This window comes from Clinocottus analis, unplaced genomic scaffold, assembly GCF_023055335.1.
Source record: "Clinocottus analis isolate CAN_PGR_092001 unplaced genomic scaffold, fCliAna1.0.p SCAF_4, whole genome shotgun sequence".
NCBI lineage: Eukaryota > Metazoa > Chordata > Actinopteri > Perciformes > Cottidae > Clinocottus > Clinocottus analis.
In genome coordinates, this window is record NW_027176153.1 from 2,129,365 (window position 1) to 2,154,794 (window position 25,430).

A 25,430-nucleotide genomic window follows, 5' to 3' on the forward strand; every position below is an offset into this window, starting at 1 on the left:
TCCAAGGAAAAAATGTTTATTGTAATCTATATAGAAATGATGCAATGTGCATCTCAAAGGGGACAACTGTGAGACAAAAATACTTTGGTACACTTGAATCTCCAAGATTTTAAACAGACAAAGCAGCACGGTACTGTGGCGGCTACTGCACACGCTTCAGATTTTGTATCTAGCTGCGCAAGTTGTTGAATTATTGAACATTACTCTAAATTTGATGGTGCTTTTTTTGAGCGAGCAGAGGATGCCATTGCTTCAATGAATAATGCACGCTGAAAAATGTAATCCTGGCTCACAACGTAACTCATGTTTAAAAAACAAATTGCTGAGTTTTCAGTAAGATGGTGATGGTGTTCATATGATGTACAGTATAAAATTGTTACAAAAAGGCATATGTGATTTACAAACAATTCAAATTCTACAATATAAGAGCCTAAACCGAACGTTAGAAACTAGAATCCAGTGGTAGTTCAGCAGTTCATCTGCTGTTGTAATGAGCACAATGGAGAGCGAGAGAGGTTCAGGACGTTTAGAAAGAAGTTTTGACTTTTTAAAGTGAAAGATTCTTGTAAGAATATTTGATGTCAGATGTTCTACTCTACTCCGTCATTGTCTTAGCAAGTAGACGACTAGATACCGTATATCAAAGTTTACAATATCCAAAAGTTAGACGCTAAAAATATTTCCTCCTGAAATGCGTTGCCAACGCAACTCCAACAATCGAAACAAATACTACAATAAAAGGTGAAACGACGTATAAAGTGCAAAGAGAGGTTTCAATAAATGCACTGGGACTGACTCTAGTAGTCACACAGGCTGTGTACAAATACTCTAAAAATGCCACTTCCCTTTTCTCCTGACTTCCTCTTCCTTTTCTTCTTTTTTTTATTATGTAGTCTCTGTGTTTTGAGGATGGATCTCATTTGGATGGATGCATTTCTCACAGTATTTGGCCAAGGCCTTGTTCAACTTTAAAAAGGATGTCAAGCAAAGATTAACTCTTCACACTGCATATTGCCACTCAACAGAGACGTGGGCGGCTCACGTACAATCATTTTCACTGCAGGGGTTGACCAACAACAACAACAACAACAACAAGACATTAGAAGTTAGCTTGGGCAACCAGACTGCCACAATCACGTGAGGGTGTTTAGACGTCTTCTACCTTTTTTTTTTTTTTTTTTTTAAACGCGGTTAAATTGCTCGTTTAGTTTACTAAATTTAAGTGAAATGAGAATTTCTTCTATTACACCAGAAAAAAAATAAAAATTCCTCATCTCTTCTCCGGAATCAACAGAATAGTAGTAAACATTGAACATTTTCTATCCCAGAATATTTAACTGAGATCAGTGCCGACTACAGCAATAACAATTGTAACATCAACAATATCGATATAGTAAAAAAAAATTAAAAATAAAATACAAGAGAAAACATTACAACAATAATATATAACTCTCTTCATAGAAATCAAACCAGAGTATCTCTAACGTGAATATATATTTTGATGATGTAAACCTACCATTATCAATGTTAGCAAATATGATAATAACACAGAAAGCACATCAATCGTATTCCTCTCACAGAGAGCGCTCACATCATTGTTTCTACAACGGTGTGGGTGGGCTTCATCAAGCCATTGTTCCCGTTGGGGCTCAGGGGCTGCGTCAGCTCGCTGCCCTTCACGCTGTACTCCTTCGGGCGAGAGCTCACGCCAGACTTCGCCGGGGCGGCCGCCGCTTTTATCCGCTGAGGGGGGGAGGAAGACGAGAGGTCATGAGGAAGACGAGAGGTCAGGAGGGAAGACGAGAGGTCATGAGGAAGACGAGAGGTCAGGAGGGAAGACGAGAGGTCATGAGGAAGGCGAGAGGTCAGGAGGGAAGACGAGAGGTCAGGAGGAAGACGAGAGGTCAGGAGGAAGACGAGAGGTCATGAGGACGAGAGGTCAGGAGGAAGACGAGAGGTCATGAGGACGAGAGGTCAGGAGGACGAGAGGTCATGAGGAAGACGAGAGGTCAGGAGGACGAGAGATCAGGAGGACGAGAGGTCATGAGGAAGACGAGAGGTCATGAGGAAGACGAGAGGTCAGGAGGAAGACGAGAGGTCAGGAGGAAGACGAGAGGTCATGAGGAAGACGAGAGGTCAGGAGGGAAGACGAGAGGTCATGAGGGAAGACGAGAGGTCATGAGGACGAGAGGTCATGAGGAAGACGAGAGGTCATGAGGAAGACGAGAGGTCATGAGGACGAGAGGTCATGAGGAAGACGAGAGGTCATGAGGAAGACGAGAGGTCAGGAGGACGGAGAGAAGACGAGAGGTCAGGAGGAAGACGAGAAGTCAGGAGGAAGATGAGGTCAGGAGGAAGATGAGGTCAGGAGGAAGACGAGAGGTCAGGAGGAAGACGAGAAGTCAGGAGGAAGATGAGGTCAGGAGGAAGATGAGGTCAGGAGGAAGACGAGAGGTCAGGAGGACGAGAGGTCATGAGGAAGACGAGAGGTCATGAGGACGGAGGGAAGACGAGAGGTCATGAGGAAGACGAGAGGTCAGGAGGAAGACGAGAGGTCATGAGGAAGACGAGAGGTCATGAGGACGGAAGGAAGACGAGAGGTCATGAGGAAGACGAGAGGTCAGGAGGACGGAAGGAAGACGAGAGGTCAGGAGGAAGACGAGAGGTCAGGAGGAAGACGAGAGGTCAGGAGGAAGACGAGTGGTCATGAGGAAGACGAGAGGTCAGGAGGACGGAGAGAAGACGAGAGGTCATGAGGAAGACGAGAGGTCATGAGGAAGACGAGAGGTCAGGAGGAAGACGAGAGGTCAGGAGGACGGAGAGAAGACGAGCGGTCATGAGGAAGACGAGAGGTCAGGAGGAAGACGAGAGGTCATGAGGAAGACGAGAGGTCAGGAGGATGGAAGAAAGACGAGAGGTCAGGAGGAAGACGAGAGGTGAGGAGGAAGACGAGAGGTCAGGAGGGAAGACGAGAGGTCAGGAGGAAGACGAGAGGTCAGGAGGAAGACGAGAGGTCATAAGGAAGACGAGGTCATGAGGAAGACGAGAGGTCAGGAGGAAGACGAGAGGTCAGGAGGAAGACGAGAGGTCAGGAGGAAGACGAGAGGTCAGGAGGATGAAAGGAAGATGAGGTCATGAGGACAGAGTTTCATTGAATATTAGCTCTAACTTCAGAGAGCAACTCGCCACTAAACATTATCAAGGGTTAATTGTCTAGAAACAGTTGTGTGACGTGTGTCTTCCACTGAATCCACTCCACATGGCGACCGGAAGAAGTCCAAAGTGTATTTTCAGCTCAGAAAATTTATATAATATAATATAAATATAATATAAACAAGAGAAACTGTGTTCACTTCATCGGTGCCGCTTGTTTGGATTTTATTCCTTTTAAAAAAGGGGCGGAGCCGGGCTCGCTCTTTAAGCGAAGCTACAAACGCATCCTGGACGGAGCTTCATGTTTAGAAGCTGCGGCTATGTGAGAGTGATGACGAGAAGCAGGGCGAGCTCACCTCGATCAGGGGGCCGTCAAACTGCAAGATCTTGATGACCATCACCATGGGGATGCAGATCATGGAGGACAGGGCCAAACACCAGCCGATACCGATGGCCCAGTCCGGGTACTCGTAGACCTTGTTGTAGGTCAAGGGCTTGTACTTCACCAGGGAGAAGACAAAGCAGCCCTATGGGGGGAGGGAGGGGGACACGAACACATGACTGTATTAGTACAACATGTACACTCTGTGACCTTGGAAGTTTCAGTCGATCAACAATTCTCACACGTCGTCAACAATATCTCGTCCAAGACATTCAACCTTTTGGAAACCGTGTGTGAAAATCCCCCCTGCGGCCATTTTAAGTCCCAGCATGCCCCATTCAGACAATCCTTTGGCTTAAAATACGTCATTTTTCTATTTTTTGAACCAAATGACTGACTGAAACTCCTTTCTAACAGGACAAGACGTTGTTTTATTGTGACGTTTGTTGCACTTTCTGATTCTTTTGGTCCTAATCTTTCCAAAAAGGTGTCTTATTGACGCTCCAGGTGGCATTTTTTGGGGGATATCTTGCTGGATGTTCATAGTTACAATCAATTCCAATTTTTTGCAGACATACATTTTTTTCCCCAAGACTTTGAACAAATGCACACAATTAACACAAGTATTGGAATTAATTTGGGGTTCCTACGACGACTCAAACAGGGAACAGGAGGTCTGGTGGGGACAAAAGCCGCCGCGTCGCCGCTCACCATGCAGAGGACGGGAGTGATGATGGTCCAGCTCCACTTCATCCACGCGTTCGGTCTGTAGCCAATCATATCCTCCACAGCGTCGTAGAAATTATCCACTCCTGTTCCAAAAACAAACAACACGGAGACAAACATTACGTACAGTGTGCACTGTCCCTGTGTTTATGGTTTTATTATCGCAGAATGACCTTCATATCTGCCTCTTATCTCTGGCGTCTGCCCTTAAACTGCAGTTTACACCAACCGGGTCACAGCACTGCTGCAGTATAAACAGCCCGGCTGCGTCGGGTCATGCTTCGTCCTCCCTCGTTGTGTTTATTGGAGTCAACCGTGTGTTTAATGGCGCCGCTAAGTGGGGCGTGTGCCAGCTGACGTTTGTTATATTGCTCTTTTGTTAACAATGTGTTCTTCTATTCTGCTTTTAAAGTTCCTTTTCCACATCTGGTGAAGGACGGCGGATGAAGCGCGGCAGCTGGGTGGAGGCCCTGGAGTGATGCTGCTGCTGCTACAATGGCGTCTTTTGTCAAGACGATAGAAAACTCTGCTTCACAACTGTTCTGACTCGTAATAGGTTGCATGTGTCTGTGGGCAGTGAGCCAGACGAGCAGAGATATGTGAGAAAAGAAACGATTGAAATGAACCTTGAAGTTAAATTTAAAGTTTAAGGATCAGTAAACGTTGTTTACAATGTTTGTTTCTTAACATTTCATATTTAATAAGTGCACATAAGGCGTATTATTATTATATATGATTGTTTTTATGTGGAGGGAAGTTAACTTCTTTTTAATTGCCTGACTTGTGTGTTGGAAGTATTGTTGAGATGTTGTTGCTGTGCGTGTTGTGACACTGGGAGCGACACAGAGTTAGTGGGTGGAGACCAGTTCAGAGCGCTGGTTATGGAGGAGGAGAAAGAAATGAAGTCTCTGGGTTTTCTCAGCTCCGTAACCGGACTCATGTGGAGGAAACAAGAAGAAGGAAAAGTCCCTCTGGGTTTGTGGTTCACGCAGGAAGAAAGAGGCCATTGTCCATGAAAAGTGTTTCTGTTTCTTATTATACGTTTCCGAAAAACAATGAAGTCACGGCTATCGCAGAGGTTTGTCACAGGTGCATGCTGGTCCTACATCTGCCGACTACATCTACCGCATGTGTTACCACAAACAAAACAAACCTAAACACTAACTACACACAACTGTACGATGGTGGAACCAGCTCCTTGATGGAGGAACCAGCTCCTCCACGGTGGAACCAGCTCCTCCACGGTGGAACCAGCTCCTTCACGGTGGAACCAGCTCCTTCACGGTGGAACCAGCTCCTCCATGGTGGAACCAGCTCCTCTATGGTGGAACCAGCTCCTCCATGGTGGAACCAGCTCCTCCATGGTGGAACGAACTCCTCCATGGTGGAACCAGCTCCTCCATGGTGGAACCAGCTCCTCCATGGTGGAACCAGCTCCTCCATGGTGGAACGAACTCCTCCATGGTGGAACGAACTCCTCCACGGTGGAACCAGCTCCTCCACGGTGGAACCAGCTCCTCCACGGTGGAACCAGCTCCTCCACGGTGGAACCAGCTCCTCCAAAGTGGAACCAGCTCCTCCATGGTGGAACCAGCTCCTCCACGGTGGAACCAGCTCCTCCACGGTGGAACCAGCTCCTCCATGGTGGAACCAGCTCCTCCACAGTGGAACCAGCTCCTCCACGGTGGAACCAGCTCCTCGATGGTGGAACCAGCTCCTCCACGGTGGAACCAGCTCCTCCACGGTGGAACCAGCTCCTCCACGGTGGAACCAGCTCCTCCACAGTGGAACCAGCTCCTCCACGGTGGAACCAGCTCCTCCATAGTGGAACCAGCTCCTCCACGGTGGAACCAGCTCCTCCACAGTGGAACCAGCTCCTCGATGGTGGAACCAGCTCCTCCACAGTGGAACCAGCTCCTCCACAGTGGAACCAGCTCCTCCATGGTGGAACCAGCTCCTCCATAGTGGAACCAGCTCCTCCACGGTGGAACCAGCTCCTCCACAGTGGAACCAGCTCCTCGATGGTGGAACCAGCTCCTCCACGGTGGAACCAGCTCCTCCATGGTGGAACCAGCTCCTCCACAGTGGAACCAGCTCCTCCACAGTGGAACCAGCTCCTCCACGGTGGAACCAGCTCCTCGATGGTGGAACCAGCTCCTCCACGGTGGAACCAGCTCCTCGATGGTGGAACCAGCTCCTCATTGACATCAGGACAGCAGGAAGTGTCTACATCTTCTGTCGTAAACTTCAAACATCTTTTTCGACTACACCTTGAAGAAGGAAGGCAGCACAGTCGTAGCACTTCAGTAGCACTGAGATGTCTCTTCCTGACAGCACTTTGTAGTTTGACTTTATTGAAGAAATTGTCTTGTTGTTGTGACTTTGTTCTCGCGGTTGAATGCACTTATTGTAAGTCTCCCTGGATAAAAGCGTCAGCTAAATGAAACGTAATGAAGTGTAGGGAGGCGACCGCCTGGACAGCCAATCACGATCCAACCCCTCCGCCCGCCTTCCTGCAGTTAAAGTTATTTACTACTGACGTGGGAGGAACCACAAGGACACCTTTGTTTACCACCCAGAGACATCGTTTGTGCTTTTTGTTTTTGTTTTTCTCAACTGTTCAGGATCATTACTTTAAAAAACGACACACACACATTACAGAAGATTGCTTCCACTTACCATAAACCCAGGCTACAGCGATGCATTCAAAGAATGCAACCCACAAAAGGCACACACCACTGGCTGCATAGTAGTCAAAGAGCTGAAACACGTACATGCCACCCTGCAAAGAGAAAAGAAGGGGGGAGAGGACACATTAATTACCTCTGTAACGGAGAAAGTCACGCAGATAGAAGTGGGTGTTATGGCAGAAGGGCATTGTGGGTAGTGGGGTGGTGAAAAGCCGTGCGCAAGAATGCTGGCGCCCGGCCAATAAAGGCAGAGTTCAACAGGTGCCGAGACGCCATTGGAGCGCAGTTAACTGCTTGATGGAAAAACGGTGGGCCGAATTTGTTCCATTCGCACACACACGCACACACACACACACACACGCACACACACGCATGACGTGAGCAGTGAATGTGGATAGGAGGCCATATTTGGTGGCGACACAATGGGGGCCCCAGCCGGCGGTGGGGAGAGTGGAAAAAGTCCGCGGCGTTATCTCGGTGCAGGAGTGGACTTACTTTGGTCACCATGGCGAGCCCCAGGAGGTAGCTGATGAAGCACATGATGGCGATGAAGATCTCCCGCCGGTACCCCTTCCTGAGGACCTCGGGGTACAGATCCACGATGGAGGTGATCTGCCCTTCCACCTCAACGAACTGCGGAGGGGACAGAAGCAGCTGTTAAGTTCTCAGACGATGGAGGCGGGAGGAGAGGGGGGGGGGTAGTTTCAGTGTTTCCATGCAGCTCTTGTTTTTGCCTCCACAAACCAGTGATTACAGACTGAGAGCCGTCTTTGTTGAGCAGTAATGAGCGTTTAAACAGCGCTCCTCTCTGCAGCGCCGGCTTGTTGCTACCGAGACCCAACAGAGACCAAACAACACTGCATCTCTGTCTCTCTCTCTCTCTCCCTCTCTCTCTCTCCCCTGTGTCTCCTCGTCGCCTCCCGAGCGACATAATGCCGTTACAAAGTCGTTCCTATTCGTGAAGAACATGCTTCTTTGTTGCACACAAATAGCTCCTCACATAGCAGCGGCATGTATGTGCGAGCGATGTCGACAATATGTCGCTTTCAGGGCCGCGAATGTGCACGAGGTTTATGGTGAAGAAAGACACACACACATGCACGCACACACACACACAAACTGGCAGCATTTCTCTCTTGGAAATAGCCTCATGTGTATTTACATGTGCTCAGTTTTAGCGCTCGGTCTTGGCCGAGCCGTGCGGCGGCACTGAGTTAGCACGGGGGTAGAATTACACTTGGGAGGCAGGAAATGTGATCCGGCCGGCGAACCCCTCTGGTGCACACGCGGTGTTGAGTCTACGCACACTACCTCGTCTCAATCAAAGCTCCTGAACCAAACGCTTGGAAAAGCGATCGCAATGACTCCAAACTTCATTTGTGGGCGTTAAAATTTTTTTTAAAAAGGGATGCGCCCGTTGCCCCACGCGGCGCAAACGGCCTCTGTGGCAACGGGCCGGCTCTACTCGTCTGTCACCCGACACCTCGGAGACGCCAGAGACACTTAATGTGTTTTTTACACATGGCGGGAGCCAACTAACCCAGAGGGACCTGGGACGGCGCCCGGCGTGAAAGTGAGTTCGCTGTGGGGGGGGAGGAGGGGAGGAAGGGATGGAGGAGGGTACCGACCTGGCTGTCGAGGCCCAGGAGCAGCAGCATGATGAAGAAGAGGACGGCCCAGAGGGTCGGCATCGGCATCATGGACACGGCTTTCGGGTAGGCGATGAAGGCCAAGCCGGGACCTGGAGAGGGGAGGACACAGCGGGGGAGGGCGGGGGGGGGGGGAGGAGGACGGGGTTAATCCTTCTGTCTGAGTCACGGCTTGGACGACATAAAAGAAGATTTGGGGGGAAAAATGTAATAAAAGTGATGCAAAAGATGGAGCGAGAGAGGCTGAGCCGCTGCCAATAACCAAGATCTATATGAATATAACAATTATAATGTTGCGTTAATGTTCATAATGCAATCATTGTGTACTTTTATTGATATTTTGAAGCTCTGGCAACTTTTCTCTTGAGAACTTTTCATGCCAATAAAGACACACTGGATGTGTCACACAGTTTAAAGACGTGTTCATTTCTTTGTTGTTGCTTTGAGGAAATGAAGTTGTTTTTTTCATGCTTTTGTGTCCCGTCTGCAGGAAACAACAACCACATTCAACCCTGACTATTGTCTCTTTTACATTGTACATATTACATAACTGTGGACTGTTTCTACTGAATACCACACACCCAGACCACTCTGCACATGCTACTCGTTAGAATCTGCTTCATGGATTGGTGTACAATCACATTAAAAAAACTCTAAATGCACTTTTTTTTGCATCCTAATCTGCCTTTCTGGTACTTACTGTGAGCAAAAACAATAAAGTTGAGTCTAAACTAAAAACAAAGCCGATGAGGACTGCAGCAAAGCATTGAAACATGTCAACATGGCAATAAAAGGAGGCACAGAGTCAGCACTGGTGCCTCAATTGAACAGCTGGGCAAAATGTTATGGTCTGTCTACATTTAAAAAAGTCCTTTGATTCATTAATTTGTGTTTTTTTGGTTGTCATATACGATAAAATATCTGGTACGCACACGTGCTGCTGCCGTTGTTGCACACTTTGTAGTTTGATTATATTCAAGTTCTGCCGTCTTGAAGAAAGCAAGAGTTTAATATTGAAAAAGTGAACGGAGCGAGAGCGCTGAAAGAAGACGCATCTCCTCGAAAAAGTCCACATAAAAGTGTAAAAAAAAACAACAACAAGGAAGGCGAGGAAACAGCCCCGCGGCGTCCACCTCGCAGGGTCCGCAGCCGGTTAACAGAACTGGGCTTACAGTGCAGAAATGTGATATCACACTCGTGGTGCCAGTGCACACACACACACAACCACACACACAACCACACACACCCACACACACAGTAGAATGCGTTCAGTCTTCTTAGACCCCAAAACACGTGAAGCTACTACATGGCGAGGAGCTCGTTGCGTGGCTAAAACACGCAGCGCCGATGCCGTCTGGTGTTTCTTTGAGGCTTTTTTTTATTGCCGACACCTGCATTATCGTTTTCCCAAGACTTTTTTTTGCCGGATCGGCTTTTTTTTTTGTTGTAAAAAAATGTCCCAATTTGTCTTTTTTTCTCTCGTTTTTTTCGGCAACAGCGCCCCACCACCGCTGCTGCCATCACCTCGGACCCTCGTACCTGACTCTGCCACATCGGCAATGTCCACCCCTTGTTCTTGTGCCATGAAGCCCAGGACGGAAAATATTGCGAAGCCAGACACAAAACTGGTAGCGCTGTTGAGGCCTCCCAGCAGCAAACAGTCCCTATGTCACACATATGTCATGGAGGGTTTGTTAATGAACACAGGCGGAACCGAAGTTCCCATTTGTCTTTTCTTTTTTTTTCACGCAACCGTCTCTGACACGAGTTGCTGTCACTACTCCCCCCCCCCGCCCGCCGCCCCGCGGACACACAGCTCACCTGTAGCAGTTGTATTTGTACTTGTTGTAGCTCCCCAGCGACGTCATGGCTCCCAGGCAAATGGCGTAGGAGAAGAAGATCTGGGTTCCCGCGTCGATCCACACCTGAGGGGGCGGGGGGAGGGGACAGGTGATTTTCTACAGAATAGATGAGCTCAACCTGTTCATGAAATGTGTAAAAGGGACCCCCAATATGTGATTTCATGCGCTAAATTGTGCTAAAGGCCTACTCTTGCTAGCTGTCCCCAACATCCGTCTCGAAGAAAAAGGAGTTTTTGAACAACATGCACTCTGTAGGGCAGTCAAAGTATATATTTGTTTTTCAACTGCACAACACGCATGGGGGCTCACCGATCCAAACATGCCCGCGTGGTTTTGATGTTAATCCAATCACTCATGATAAATTATGTAATCGAGTTACATAACAAAGAAAAAAAAAGAGAGAATGAATAGCTGTGGCATGTAAAATTACACATATACACTACAGGGATTTAGATATTGAGTATTGGATGAGAAGATTGATTCCTCTTCAATATCCAACTGTTAAATGTGGAGCTACAGGCAGCAGCCAGTTAGCTTAGCTTAGCATAAGGACTGGAAACAGTGGGAAACAGCTAGCGTGACACCGCTTCAATATCCAACTGTTAAATGTGGAGCTACAGGCAGCAGCCAGTTAGCTTAGCTTAGCATAAGGACTGGAAACAGTAGGAAACAGCTAGCGTGACACCGCTTCAATATCCAACTGTTAAATGTGGAGCTACAGGCAGCAGCCAGATAGCTTAGCTTAGCATAAAGACTGGAAACAGTGGGCAACAGCTAGCGTGACACCGCTTCAATATCCATCTGTTAAATGTGGAGCTACAGGCAGCAGCCAGTTAAATACAGAGCCACAGGAAGCAGCCAGTTAGCTTAGCTTAGCACAAAGGCTGGAAACAGCTAGCGTGGTCTTTATCCATAAAGGTTGAATAAAAAAATCTGCCTTCCAGCGCCTTTAAAACATGCAAATTAAGACATTATATCTTGTTTGTTGTGTTAAAGAGTACGAGCGACACGCTGTGGTTCCATGTGTTTTTTTTGTCAACACTATTTCTTGGTCGGGCGAGGCCACTTCCTGAAGCCACCGTGACAACAACAACGCGTTTACTCTTCGGTTCCACAGATTAACAGATGAAACGTGATAATTAGTGAGCTTCAGGATCGCTGGGAGCCCGTTTCCAGTTCCCCTCCTCTCGAGCTCTTCCACTGACATGGACTGTGGCTATTTGGATCGTTCACCATGTATATACTACTCATTATATGTACCATGTGTATATTACTCATTATATGCATCATGTGTATACTACTCATTATGTGTACCGTGCATATACCACTCATTAGATGTCCATGTGTATACTACTCATTATATGAATACTTTTTTGTCATATTGCGCTGTACTTCTGTTATTTTAGATACATCGTGGAACAAAGCGTGACGTAGAGACGCGTGTTAACCACACACATTTTCACCAAAAACAAAGTTAGGCCTGAGGACAGAGGAAGAAGAGTTCTTGGTCCTACCTCCGGGTCTTGCAGGCGGGTCAGGTTGGGGTAAAGGTAGAATTTGATCCCTTCGGCTGCCCCGGGCAGGGTCACGCCACGCACCAACAGCACAATCAGCATCACGAAGGGGAAGGTCGCCGTGATGTACACCACCTAGACGGGTCAACGGTACGATTAGCCCAAATACTGAGCGGCAGTCACCCACTTATGACTCATCAACCATTGAGATATAACAGGAACAGCACTGCTTCCTTTTAGAAGTTCTCATTTCTAACTTCTCCCCCGGAGACCCTGCAGGTCAAGAGACAACAATTTTCCAATTTTGAGGTGAGGTCTGGGAGCAGTTATGCGTACGTATGAGACACGGCTAAGTGTTAGCAGCTGGGTGCGGCTTTTTGTCATCGATTTCATTGAAGGAAAAACTTAAACTTCGAGCAGAAAGAGCGCAAAGAACTTGTTTTAAATCATTTTAACTGAACTATAAGTTAAGCTAACATTACACGCATCCGGTGTTTTTCTAGCATTAGTAATTGTAATTTTCTGCAAACAAACTGTAAGTTAGCGGTGTGCTGTGTGCCACGAGAGCGTTTTACTCCTTTAGATGTATTATTTTGCAGGAGTTTTTGAAACTTAATGATCCAACTGGTGTGACAGACACACTAATATGTTCCTCTCTGACCTGCAGTCTGTGCTATAACTTACCTTTTAAACCGTCACGCTTAGAAATGATGACACATGGATTAAAGTTAGAGTCAAGATCGTATGGAAGACCATTTGCGTCACAAAAAAAATTAAATATAATGAGATAAAAAGTAATTGTGAGATAAAAAGGTAATTATTATGATAAAAAGTAGTTATTATTGAATAAAAAGTAATTATTGTTGAATAAAAATTATTATGATACAAAGTAATTATTATTGGATAAAAAGTCATAATATGAGAAAAGAAATCATGATTAAAAAAATGTCAAAATTATGAGATAAAAAGTCAAAATTATGAGATAAAAGTAATTTTTATGAAAAAAGGTCATGAGATAAAAAAAAGGTCAAAATTATGAGATTAAAAAGTCATGAGATTAAAAAAAAAGTCATCGAGATAAAAAAAAAAATCAAAATTATGAGATGAAAAGTCACAATTATTTTGTCTTTTTATCTCATAATTATGACTTTTCTTTTGTGGCAGGAATGGGCTTCCATACGATGGCTTCTCAGTGCATCACTTGACCAGGAATATGGAGCGTGGCCGTCAGCGACCTAACCTCCTGCATGTGACGGACTTCCACAACGCCAACAAACCTCCACGTGAGCGTTAATGTGATCTTGAACTAACCCAATTTGGGAGCTCTGATGCAGCAGAACTGATCGTTAATTCTGTTACGGAAAAATAGGAGAATGTTTAATTCCTTTTTTTCAGGACAAAAACAATTTCTCTTCCAGGACTTTTTTTTTGTTGCTGTGCACAAACGCACACTAATCACACAACGAGGCACCTTGCATTGTGTGTGGAAAGAAAACCCACAAAAAGAGCTTCACAGGGTTCAGACTCTTTCCACCCGGAGCTCGTCTTGTTGGCGCCGACCCATTTTCTAACAAAAAAAAACCCGGGAGGAGGCTAAGCAGCGGCAGTCAATGTTTTACAGCCGACAGTGAGTCTGGCCAAGTAGAAACTTCCAGGACAGCGCAGAAGTACGCGTCTCTAAATCAACCAAATTAACTGCTTTTTTCTGGGCATGTGGCTTTCCTCTAAGCAACAGTAAAAAAAATTTAAAAAAAGAAGGAGAAAGTAAAAGGCCAGACAGACTCCAGGCAACACAATGAGTAAACAGGACGTGTGCGTCTCCGTTTATGCAAAACTCACTTTCCCCGTGGACTTGACTCCCTTCCAGATGCAGAAGAAGCAGATGACCCACACGGCCAGGAGACACAGGGCCAGGTCCCACTTGATGGGTCCGATGTCCTCGATCCCGGTGGAGATGCTCAGGACGTTGCGTCTGCAGAGGGAGGCGGCGGGGGAGACGCACACAGCGGCTTAACGGCAGTTTCAACGGCGCTTTGAACTCGACAAGGTTATTTACCAACAATTACCGGCAGGCTTCGCCAACTGGCAAAAACACTTTAGTCAAAGTTTGTGGAGCTGCGTTAGCTAGAGCGCATTTAGCCGCCGTACGGTTACGTATCCCCTGACAGGGAGGGAAGGAGGGAGATATCAAATCCCTCGCATTTGATTGGATCACATAAAAAGTGGGCGGGCTTAGAATGGAGTGGCGCTACGTTAGCTAGAGCGCATTTAGCCTCCGTACAGTTATGTATCCCTTAAGAGGGTAGGTAGGTAGGTAGATAGAGATGGATAGCTAGAGATAGCTAGATAGCTAAATAGATAGATAATCAAATCCCTCGCATTTGATTGGACCAGATAAAAAGTGGGCGGGCTTAGAATGGAGCGGCGCTACGTTAGCTAGAGCGCATTTAGCCTCCGTACAGTTATGTATCCCTTAAGAGGGAGGGTAGGTAGGTAGGTAGGTAAGTAGGTAGGTAGGTAGGTAGGTAGGTAGGTAGGTAGGTAGATAGATAGATAGATATCAAATCCTTCACATTTGATTGGACCAGATAAAAAGTGGGCGGGCTTAGAATGGCGCGGCGCTACAGAGGGTCGTTGCTCCGCTCACAGTTTGTCGCTCAGAGTTGCAGATTGATTGACATCATTGGTTGAAACGGTTCAGGGAGGAGACAGAGTTTACTCGTTTCCCTTCAGGAGACGCAGGTTGTGAACATTTCTTTTCGCTTCTCCGTCACCAAAGTAAATATTGGGCCACATATCTTCAACATTCTGACAGTAAAATGTCAGTTTTCAAAACACACAAAGGGGAAAATAGTTGGAGACCGTTTTTTTTTTCTTCGTCGTCTCAGCAACAAACTCTGTGAGATCCGACAAATAAACCTTCGTGAACCTCAGCGCTCCAGCTAACGGACTTTTTGGACTTTCTTTGTGCATATATTGTTAAACGGAGGCACAATATGACCAACGATCTGATCTCAAAGGGTTAAAAATATTTAGTTTTCATTACATCGTGCTGCACAAACGACACCTTTTGGACAGATAAAAAGAAACAGAGTCTTATTTCTTTGTGGTAATCGTGCCTGCAGCAAGATGAAGAGGCAGGGTAACTTTAGCATATTCACGAGTGTGTGTGAGTGTGTGTGTCACTCAGGCATGCGGCTAGTGAATACTCACTCCCAGAACTCGGTGACGGGGGAGGTGAAGTTGGTCATGTTGGCTGCGAGCCAGAGGGTCTTGTTCCTGCGGACCGTGTCCTCTATGCAGAATTCTGTGTTCCAGGGCTGGTTGCATTTGGCCCATGGGAGCTCTGGCTGAAAGCACTGGAACAGGTAGTAGAGCCCCCAGGCCAAGATCACGATGTAGTAGACGTTCAGCAGAGACACGATCACCACGGAGGCGTAGCCGATACCTGCAGATAGGGGACAACGCAGGGCTTCAGATATGTCGTCTTAGACAGGAGTTATGGTCTGTTTCTCATGAAGCTTTTACGTTCCTGGTCTCTGATTTAATCTCCACTGACTTCCTGAACAGTAATTCTGTGTGCTTTGTCTCTACAAGCAACACTTTTCACACGCAAGCAGTCATGTAATCTGCTGTTTATAATCCAAATAGTGACAATATCTCTTTTGAGAGCAGCGGTCAGAACTTTCCTGCCTTGCTCACAGACTTAATTTAAGGAGTCACCACCCACTGGTTAGTGAACTGCCGTTTTGAAGCCTCGAATTTGCCATGTTAGCCGTCGCCATCTTGTTTTTTTTGCAACCAGAAGAGACACGAGAGGGTGGAGCCAAGTACAACCCGAGTACGACTTTTTTAGAGCAACAAAGGTTGTCAACTTTCATGATATGAACACATGAAGAATAATCTTCTATACAACCAAAGGAGTCGCTCCCTGGTGGTCAGAAGAGAGAATGCAGCTTTAACACAAGAAGCATAGACTTCTATACAACCAGAGGAGTCGCCACCTGGTGGTCAGGAGAGAGAATGCAGCTTTAACACATGAAATATACTTCTATACAACCAGAGGAGTCGCCCCCTGGTGGTCAGGAGAGAGAATGCAGCTTTAACACAAGAAGCATAGACTTCTATACAACCAGAGGAGTCGCCCCCTGGTGGTCAGGAGAGAGAATGCAGCGTCAACACATGAAGCATAGACTTCTATACAACCAGAGGAGTCGCCCCCTGGTGGTCAGGAGAGAGAATGCAGCGTCAACACATGAAGCATAGACTTCTATACAACCAGAGGAGTCGCCCCCTGGTGGTCAGGAGAGAGAATGCAGCTTCAACACGTAAAGAATAGACTTCTATACAACCAGAGGAGTCGGCCCCTGGTGGTCAGGAGAGAGAATGCAGCTTTAACACATGAAAGATACTTCTATACAACCAGAGGAGTCGCTCCCTGGTGGTCAGGAGAGAGAATGCAGCTTCAACACATGAAGCATAAACTTCTATACAACCAGAGGAGTCGCCCCTGGTGGTCAGGAGAGAGAATGCAGCTTCAACACGTAAAGAATAGACTTCTATACAACCAGAGGAGTCGGCCCCTGGTGGTCAGGAGAGAGAATGCAGCTTTAACACATGAAAGATACTTCTATACAACCAGAGGAGTCGCTCCCTGGTGATCAGGAGAGAGAATGCAGCTTTAAGACATGAAGCGTAGACTTCTATACAACCAGGGGAGTCGCCCCCTGGTGGTCAGGAGAGGGAATGCAGCTTCAACACGTAAAGAATAGACTTCTATACAACCAGAGGAGTCGCCCCTGGTGGTCAGGAGAGAGAATGCAGCTGTAAGACACCTTGGCGTTGGCTCCACTTCTCAGAACCAGAGGTTGGCGTCGCTCCAGTGAACTTCTGACTAAACACAACTGGACCCTTCACCGATCCCGGGTGGCAAATAACTCTTTACATGACGACGTTGTGCGAGGGGGAAAGACGGACTTTAAAAAGCCACCACACAAACACAAACAAACAAACAAAGAGCCCGGCATCCTGCGCTGGACTCCGCTATCTACTGTCATAATGTCCTTAGTGTTTTTTAACACTATTTTTAGATGACTTTGCCACGAACCTGGAGACAGAAATCCCCGGTACTCTTCCACTGCTCAGGAGTATTTTTAAACTCATCATCTCCGTCGCCCCCACCGCCTCGATCCCACGTACCACATGCAAACTGACGGACAAGTCAATGCTGTGGCAGGTGTGTGTGTGTGTGTGTGTGTGTAAGCATGGTGGGTAGGTCGCCAAGGGGGGGGGGAGGTGACACAATGAGGAGGTTTGTGATTGGCCGGATTCGCGGCCACTCGCGCGGCGGCAGATGGACAGACAGCAGCCTCAGCGCTCCCTGAATAACGGAGCGCGTCAGCAGCTGCCAGAGATCCGCCGAAGAAGCGGCTTCCTCTCTTTTCATGTCGTGTGTGAACACGAAGAGGTGGAGGGAGGGGGGGAGGGAGGGAGGGAGGGAGGAGGGCGCGGCAGCGGCGGCAGCTGAGGGCGCGCCCTCCTCGCCGGCTCGTCTCCAGCTGCCGTGGAGACGGAGGGGTCGCGACGAACTTCTGAGGGTCTTAAAAGTATCGGTAGCTTATTGGTGACCTCGGTGCGAAATAACTCGACTCCGACTGCGCAATCCCGGTATTTATATACGCGCTGTACTGTACATCCTTTAAGTTAAGACCAAACACGCCGTCAACAACAACAACAACAACACACATTGTTTGCCAGGACACTTTCTGTCACTATCGCCGGTTCCCACGAGGTTCTGGGGGCCTTTAGAGTTTTTATTTGTCTGTTTTACGTAAAAGTGTGTGTGTGTGTGTGTATATATCTGGAATTTTAAAGTTTGTCTTCAACTTTCACTTTTTTTATACTTATATTTACACCTTTTCTTCTTTTTTTAAAGTGACAGACATGTTTTTTCTTTTTGTTTATCTCTCCAGCTGTTGTTGTCTTTGTTGGATTCCTACATCGACAGGACAATTTTCCTGACACTAATTTGAACTTTCTCTTGTTTTTTAAAATTTTTTTTGATCATATTGCATATATTTTCATGTAATTACATCTTTTATTATTGCACAGTGTTTTTATTACTTTATTTATTATTGCACAGGGTCACACACAGCAAGCTAAAGTCACATGTGTGCAGATATAATTGTGATTTCTTGTCAAGGGAGTCAAGTATAAAACGTATACTTGTCCAATAAAGCTGATTATGATGGAGTTACTCTTAATATTCCTGCCTCGTGCAACACAAAGGAAGTAAAACGGGTCCGATTACATGCAGCAAAATGTTAAATACTGATGAAAACTGGACTCAAAACGGGAATAAAATCAGGGAGGGATTCTCGTTTTGGGCGAATGAGACCGAGCCTTAAATACCGAATGACCTCGTGAGGGATGACTTTTTTGTTTCCGGTTCTCCGGTTCTCTCCGTGTGAACACGTGCTGCGTTCACTGACCGGTGAAGATGGGGCAGAGCTTGGCCCAGCAGGTGATCCCTCCCTCGGAGGTGTACTGGCCCAGCGCGACCTCCAGGAAGAACACCGGCAGGCCGCCGCCGAACAGGAAGATGAAGTACGGGATGAGAAACGCACCTGTGGAGGGGAACGGACGCAGGAACGTGAGAACAGCGACGCCGGCTGTGATTTACTGGCTTTTAAACGGTTCTCAGCGTCTCCCTGAAACCTTACCTCCGCCGTTCTTATAACAAAGGTAAGGGAATCTCCAGACGTTTCCTAATCCGACGAAGCCTCCGGCCACGGACAGGACAAAGTCGAGCTTGCTCGCCCACTTCTCCCTCTGCGGGGCCTTGCCCTCGGCCTCGTCCTCGGGCCGCGTGCCGGGGCTCTTCCCCGGCGACGGCTTCAGGGTGTCCTTGTGGAAGTCCTTCAAGCACTGGAGCTTCTCTTTTTGTGCCATGCTGCGTGGAAACAACAACAAAAAAAAAACACAAAACAATCAAGCTATCATTGTTATGTTTACATGTAGGAGGAGATGACAGAAGAGACACAGAGGTGAGAGGGATAAGACGCTGGAAGAGGGGCGGAGCTTTCAGGGAGATAAAGCCGTCTCCTGATAGCGCCGCCGCGTAGCCGCCGAGGACACGATACACAGAGCTAAGTGGCTAATCCGGCTAATCTGAACACGGAGGTCATTCGGAGATGAGAAACGTTTCTGATGGAAACCATGACAGCGAAAAAACAGCTTTTCCAGTGGAAAACATCTTTAAAAAGGCGACAGCTTCACATTATATCGCGAAAATATCACCCTATTCATGCATTTATTTGTTTTTATTTGTTTTACTTTACTCTTGCTTTCTTTAAACCGATCAATTCAAAGTATTGATTGTTTGTCGAGTCACCTTCTCTGTGACCTTTAACCCTTGCGACAGGTGGGCAGGTTTTCTTGAGTGATTTAAGTTGATGACATCAGTCATTCATTCGTGTTTCTCATCCTCTACTGTTGTGGGATAAAAACGTTGTGAGTAAATAAACACACTTACAGAAGAAATCCTCCCCGAGGCTGCAGGACGACCTGCACGCTCACACGTTCACATTTCTGCTGTCCAGCCTCCCTCCACGCTCTCCAGGTGTGGAGGGGTTTTCGGCTCAGAGGGGGGCGCATTGTCACCGAGGGGAAAAAGGAAGGGAGTGTTTGAAACGCCATGCACGCCCTTAAAAAAAAAAAAAAGACCCAGGGGGAAAGTTTCCTCTTCAGCTTTCCCCCCTCCTGCAACGAGCCGGCGCTCCGTCCTCCCAATTTAGAGACGCACATATCGCTCTGCATTCCCGAAACCCCCGGCCGCCGCCGCTCGCCCTCAAGACGATACAGCGGCTTAAGTTCACTCGAGCGTCGACGGCGTGAACCCGCCTTTCCAAGAAAGACGGGTTTCGTTTTAATACCGACAGAGGTATCCCGTTTCCAACGGCACCGGCCGGACGAGGAGAAAAGAAAACCCTAATAGGGACTGGAATAACCGAGCAAGGACGTGCCAAAGTTTTGACTTGAGCTCCCCCTCGGCTGGCAACTAACAAAGAACAAAGCAGGGAGACAATGAGGACGCTGTAATTAATGATAGATACAAGATTCATTGAAGAAAAAAGGGAGGCGGAGAGGAAGGGGGGAGAGATTAGCTCCTCTTCTAAGAGGAACCACATCACAGACTTCCCCTTTAAGCCCGCTGGCAACCAAAACACATTTAGGCCGCGTTATTTGTGAAAGAACAAGCTGTGCAGAGAGCAGAGAAGAGTCCGAATTATGAACGCGCTGGAACACAGACTGCGGTTTGAATATGTATATATTTTAAAAAGCATTGACGCTTCCTCGACTCGGGGACAGAGGAGGAACTTTTAATAAAAAAACATGAGCATGGAGACTCCTGATGCCCTCGCATTCCTTCACTTCATCCACCGCGAGCCTCCCCCCCCCCGACTGCACACCAACCATCACCATCATCATCATCACCATCATCATCCTCATCATTTTCCAGGATTTCTCTCTCTTGCTGTTATGCATGACAAGTCAACTTGAACCGCTTTCCATTCTCAGACCTCTTTACATAACTGGATCACTTCTTTGCCCACTCTGCTTCTCATCCTGTTTTTCTCTCTCTCGCTCTCTCTCTCTCTCTCTCGCTCTCTCTCTCTCTCGCCCTCTTCCTCTTCTCCCCCCCCCCCTCCTCTCCGTCTGCTTAGCGTATGCTTTCACCTGCCGGCGTGCTGTTAGGAAGCCAGATAAGACTTAAGACAAACTGTCCTTGGGATTTAAACCAGACGGACTTACACACATTCTTTTAAGTATTTGTATATATAAATATATATATATGGAAAACTCTTTCAATCTTAATTCATTCTTTGTCTTCCCAACGTTAATCAAGGAAGACAACATTGAAAATCCTCTCGCGGCTCTTTTTTGTTTTGCCTTCTAACCTTTAAAAAAAAAAACACACACACACACAAATATCGACCAAAGCGTTACAATGTTTGAAATCCATTCATGCAAAAAAAACAACTCGCAAACCCTTGAAAAAAATCTCCAAAAATACACACAAAAAAAAAAAGAACAAACACAAATGAAGTCCTGAAAGAAACAAGTAGTTGAAGAAGAACTTACATTTCCTTCATGGCTGCGACTATGTATAGAGTTCCTCTCTCTCAGCTGTCACCATTCCTCTGTACTGAATGCCTTTATGCCGACACGGGTCAGAAGAAGTGGAGCTGACAGCCGGGGGAGGGGGAGAGGGAAGGGGGGAGAGGGGGGAGGAGAGGACCCGCCCCCTTTGGCTAAAGACAATTAAATCCAAAGTGGAGATTGGACGCTGCCTCGCTGTGACGGACACCTCAGGTACCAACGTGGGAGACTGTAAATTTCCACTTCCAACTATTCCCTCCCTACACACACACACACACACAGCCAAGTGGTGTGTGTGAGTATGTGTCACACACACTTCTTGTTCATGTTGGACATGTTGAGGTCCAACACTGAGGGCTGGCCTTGGATTGTGATCCTGAAGGCAGCACTGAGAGTTTTAGTGCTTTTTTACTTAACCTTTAAAAAAGCACTTAAATATGAAGCCCAGCACTCTCTCTCTCTCTAGCACACACACACACACACACACACACACACACACACACACACACACACACACACACACAAGGTTTGTTATCTACGAAATGTAAACAAGTACAGTATCGACAAAGTAACAACTCCTAATAAGGAGCGGCGCCCCCCCCCTCCCTCTCTCTCGCTCTCTCTCTCTCTCTCTCTCTCTTCTCTCCCTCCCTCTCCCTTCTCTCTCTCCTCCCCCATCTCTCTCTCTCTCTCTCTCTCTCTCTCTCTCTCTCGTGGGTCTGTCTATATACCGTGACGACAGCTCACAATGGCGAGACAAAGGACCGGCATGCGGGAGTCAATTAGAAATTCCTCTGCAGGATTTGCACAGTTAAATGGGAGGTAAGAGGGGGAGGGGAGGTCAAAGGTCAGCTGATGCCACACACTCTCACACACACTCACTCCATCATACTTTTTTGTCCGTGTCATGCTCTGGATTTGAGGGTCAGGAGAGAGATAGAGTGAGCGTCACGTGGTCTCTTAATAAACAAAGTTCACTTACTTTGGTTTCTATTTGACTACAAACTCCATAAAAAGTCATAAAATAGCTTATAGACTATATATATATATATATATATATATATATATATATATATATATATATATATATATGATTGACTATTGGTGCCCCAACAAAATATTTACAAAACTATTTTTTATCCAATAATCCTCATGTATGTGCTTATAACGGAGCAGTCTGGTAAGTTCATAAAATGACGTCATCACTGTATTGCCATGCGGCCTTTAAACACTTCACGGAATCCGAAACCTGAGATGGTTTCTAGTCTCGCGTCGCGGGATCGATATGAAAACCATTCATTCATCTGGTTATTTAATTACAGCGGAGGGCTCGTGGGTGTGGAGGGTGACACACACACACGTACACACACACGCGCGCGCGCGCATACATCACATGTCACTGTGAAGTCGGGGCTGCGCCTGAACGCATCGCAGCAGACCTCCAACCAACAAAAAAAAAAAAAAGCATCAAAGAGAAACGCGGAACGAGGTTTTTTATCAGCTATAAACACGGCGGCCCGGGTTCAAAGGCCAAAGCAGAGTCGGTTCTGTTCTTCACGAACAAAACCATATTTGCTTAAGTTGCTTTTTGGGGGTTTAAGCGGGAGTTTAAACGCCGGGATTTATTATGTCTCCACACATAGCGGAAGCTTCATGGGAATAACGAGGACACAACAGGATCATGTCAAAAAAAAAAAAGAGAGAACAAATCTGGTTTGTTTATGTCTGACAATAAAATGAATCGGCGACATCAAAACACGACGAATGACGAACGATTCTACCAGAAAAAATAAAAACCTTAAAAATATTGTTTTTAAAGATAGCTTAAAAAGCGGGTTTTGCGCTTCTTTTTTTTGTTCTTCTAATAAAAAAACACTATTAACCATCATTCACTGACTCGTTGCGTACAAAGAAGAAGCCTGAATATTACCTGTCTTCGTTTTTACCAAAGCAGCCTGTTGTTCCTCGTTTTTTGGCAGCGAGCATTTTTTAAAACGAGCCGAGTGAAACAATTTAATATCAGTTTGAGTGGAAAATCACCAGCTTCTCCATGCAACTACTTCTTAAAGCGACAGCTCCCTCCGCCCGCCCCCACCCGCACAGTGGAAACACGAGCAGCCCACTCATCAAGCACACGTTCAGCACATGTCTGATTTATGGCTCAACAATAATTACAACAAATAAACAAAAATAGTTCCTGGAAAATGACTTTTTATGAAGTGAAACTAACGGGCTGTGTCGATAGTTCATGTTTTAGCTTCATTTCATGCAACGTTTGAATCATATGCGTCGTATTCATTCACTTGCGTCCAACAGTTTATTCCACAATCTGCAGAGTGTCAGTGAAGATAATCTCTTCTTCTGTCTGCAGGACCTCGTGCACGCGGCTCACCGTATTGTCTTAATCTGAACAGAACAGATGGCGCGTCCACGTGTTTTTGATGTCATGCATTGCAGGTGAAGTAAAACCAAGATGGTGGCCGCTAACACCCACCACACACACACACACAGGCTGATTAGAAGGTCCACCAGCGTCTTTAACAGATGCACCTGTGGCACCTCAAGGCTTTGCATGAGGCCACAATCCATCATATTTTATACTATTTTAGGCTGCGTAACCTTTTTGACAGACGCCGTCTGATCTTTTCTCCTAAATAACGTGAAATCCTCGTGGCGTTTGTTCACTTGTTGCTGACGAACAGCATGCTGTCACACTGGATCTTGTAGATTGTGCTATTTGAAACGTGTTCTCATATATTCTGGTCATACAGGGACACGCGTGTTAATCATTCACACGTCAGGTGAGACTATAGGTGCCACTAATCACAAGATATGAGCCATAAAATGTCTTAAAGGTCGCACTAAAGGATGCATATAGCACAGGGATGGGTGACATGTATCACTGTATTTTATGTACTTCGTAAAATCAAGATGGCGGCCACTCATACCAATGTTTATTACAAGATCTATCATTGATTTAACAGACATACATTCGTAGTAACTTGTAAAGTAAAGGCATGTTGACTAGTGTTGAGCTTTACCAATCTCGGTAGGCTTGTTTGTATATATTTATTTATATATATATGAATATAAAGCATTTCATTGTGCAATTTTATGGAGAGCCCCCACACACTCCTATAAAAACTGCAGGAAAGGACAGAGTGTTTGTTTTTGTTCCTTATTTCTATGCCGTGTTTGCCTCCACTTGCACATTTCCTCATTAGCGTCAGAAGCAACATTTCATGTCCGCGCCGCATAAAGCAAAGTGCGTTTCAAAGCCAGCCGGTCCCCTTCAGCCTCGGCCGTGGTTTCTCCCCGCGGAGAACAAAAGCTCCGTCGGCAGGACAACTGCTTTCTGATGCCCGAGGGCCAAACGGCCAGGAAACAGGAAAGCAACTGGAAGAAGGAGAAAAAAACACCCGCAAGTTTGGACGCTCACTGTTTGTAACTGTGACAGAAACCAACCTTGAATCTAAAGTAGCTGAACTCCTGCAGGAGGAGGGAGGCTGTCTGACTGCGGTTGTATCAGGTCACAATAGCAGCCGCGTCCACGCCGTAAACATCCAAAGCCATTACGATAAAAGCCGCGCCGATAACGCGGTCGTCTTCATGGCCCCCTCAAGGCCGCGATGCCGTACGGAGGCCGGGTTCCTGAGCTCGTGATGCAAAAATATTTATAAATATTATTCACGTGAAACATTTTTCTGCAGGTTTATTTAGACTGTGGTTCAAATCGTGGGCCTGAATTCTGAAAAACTTATCTCCAAAGTGGTCTTTCCCCTACTTGCAAAGCACCAATCAGAGCCCAGCATTGAGACCGGACGACCAATCAGGTTCTCAGATCCGTGTGAAAGATCACAGGATGTTGCTGAATTTGAGCTTCAACGCCTTAAGATCGATGATGATGTAGACAGCGCTCTATAAAATGCTCTTAACTAAGCTGAGAGTTGGTCGCTAACACACAGCTAGCTCACTGGTGGTAATGGTGGACGTAATGTTATGTTTATAATGCTATTATTAGTAAAAGTTACCGTCACGTTTTCAGAGATAACAGCCAATGAAAGCACAAATATGATAGATTTTTATGTTGCTAACTATCGTAACTGGGTTTTGTCCCCGTTGTTTTGAATCACATTGTTATTAAAGTTTTATCCACCATTTTCTTACAAAATCAAATATTTGATATGATTGTTTGTTTTAATGTCTGAATTTAAAGCATGAAGCTAAACGGTTGCCCAAACAACAACAAACATGGCTACTGTTATAAAGCTGCATTCTCTCTCCGGACCACC

The 25,430-nt window shown here is 46.4% G+C and overlaps 1 protein-coding gene across 2 annotated transcripts; it reads right to left on the minus strand.

Moving 5' to 3' along the window:
• On the minus strand, positions 1-23,206 carry slc6a6b (solute carrier family 6 member 6b). 2 transcript variants are annotated; one of them, XM_068598442.1, is made up of 14 exons: positions 23,069-23,206; positions 18,699-18,928; positions 18,468-18,602; positions 15,190-15,424; positions 13,816-13,948; positions 11,977-12,111; positions 10,422-10,525; positions 10,140-10,264; positions 8,580-8,692; positions 7,447-7,584; positions 6,941-7,043; positions 4,247-4,347; positions 3,510-3,680; positions 1-1,743 (listed from the first exon to the last, which is right to left on the minus strand). In XM_068598442.1, the coding sequence occupies exons 1-14, from the start codon at positions 23,122-23,124 to the stop codon at positions 1,588-1,590; spliced, it is 1,935 nt and encodes a 644-aa protein (XP_068454543.1). In that variant the 5' UTR covers positions 23,125-23,206; the 3' UTR covers positions 1-1,587. The 2 variants fall into 2 exon arrangements, with proteins under 2 accessions (XP_068454543.1, XP_068454544.1); XM_068598443.1 differs by lacking the exon at positions 23,069-23,206 and adding an exon at positions 21,121-21,223.
• Positions 23,207-25,430: the final 2,224 nt, after the last annotated feature.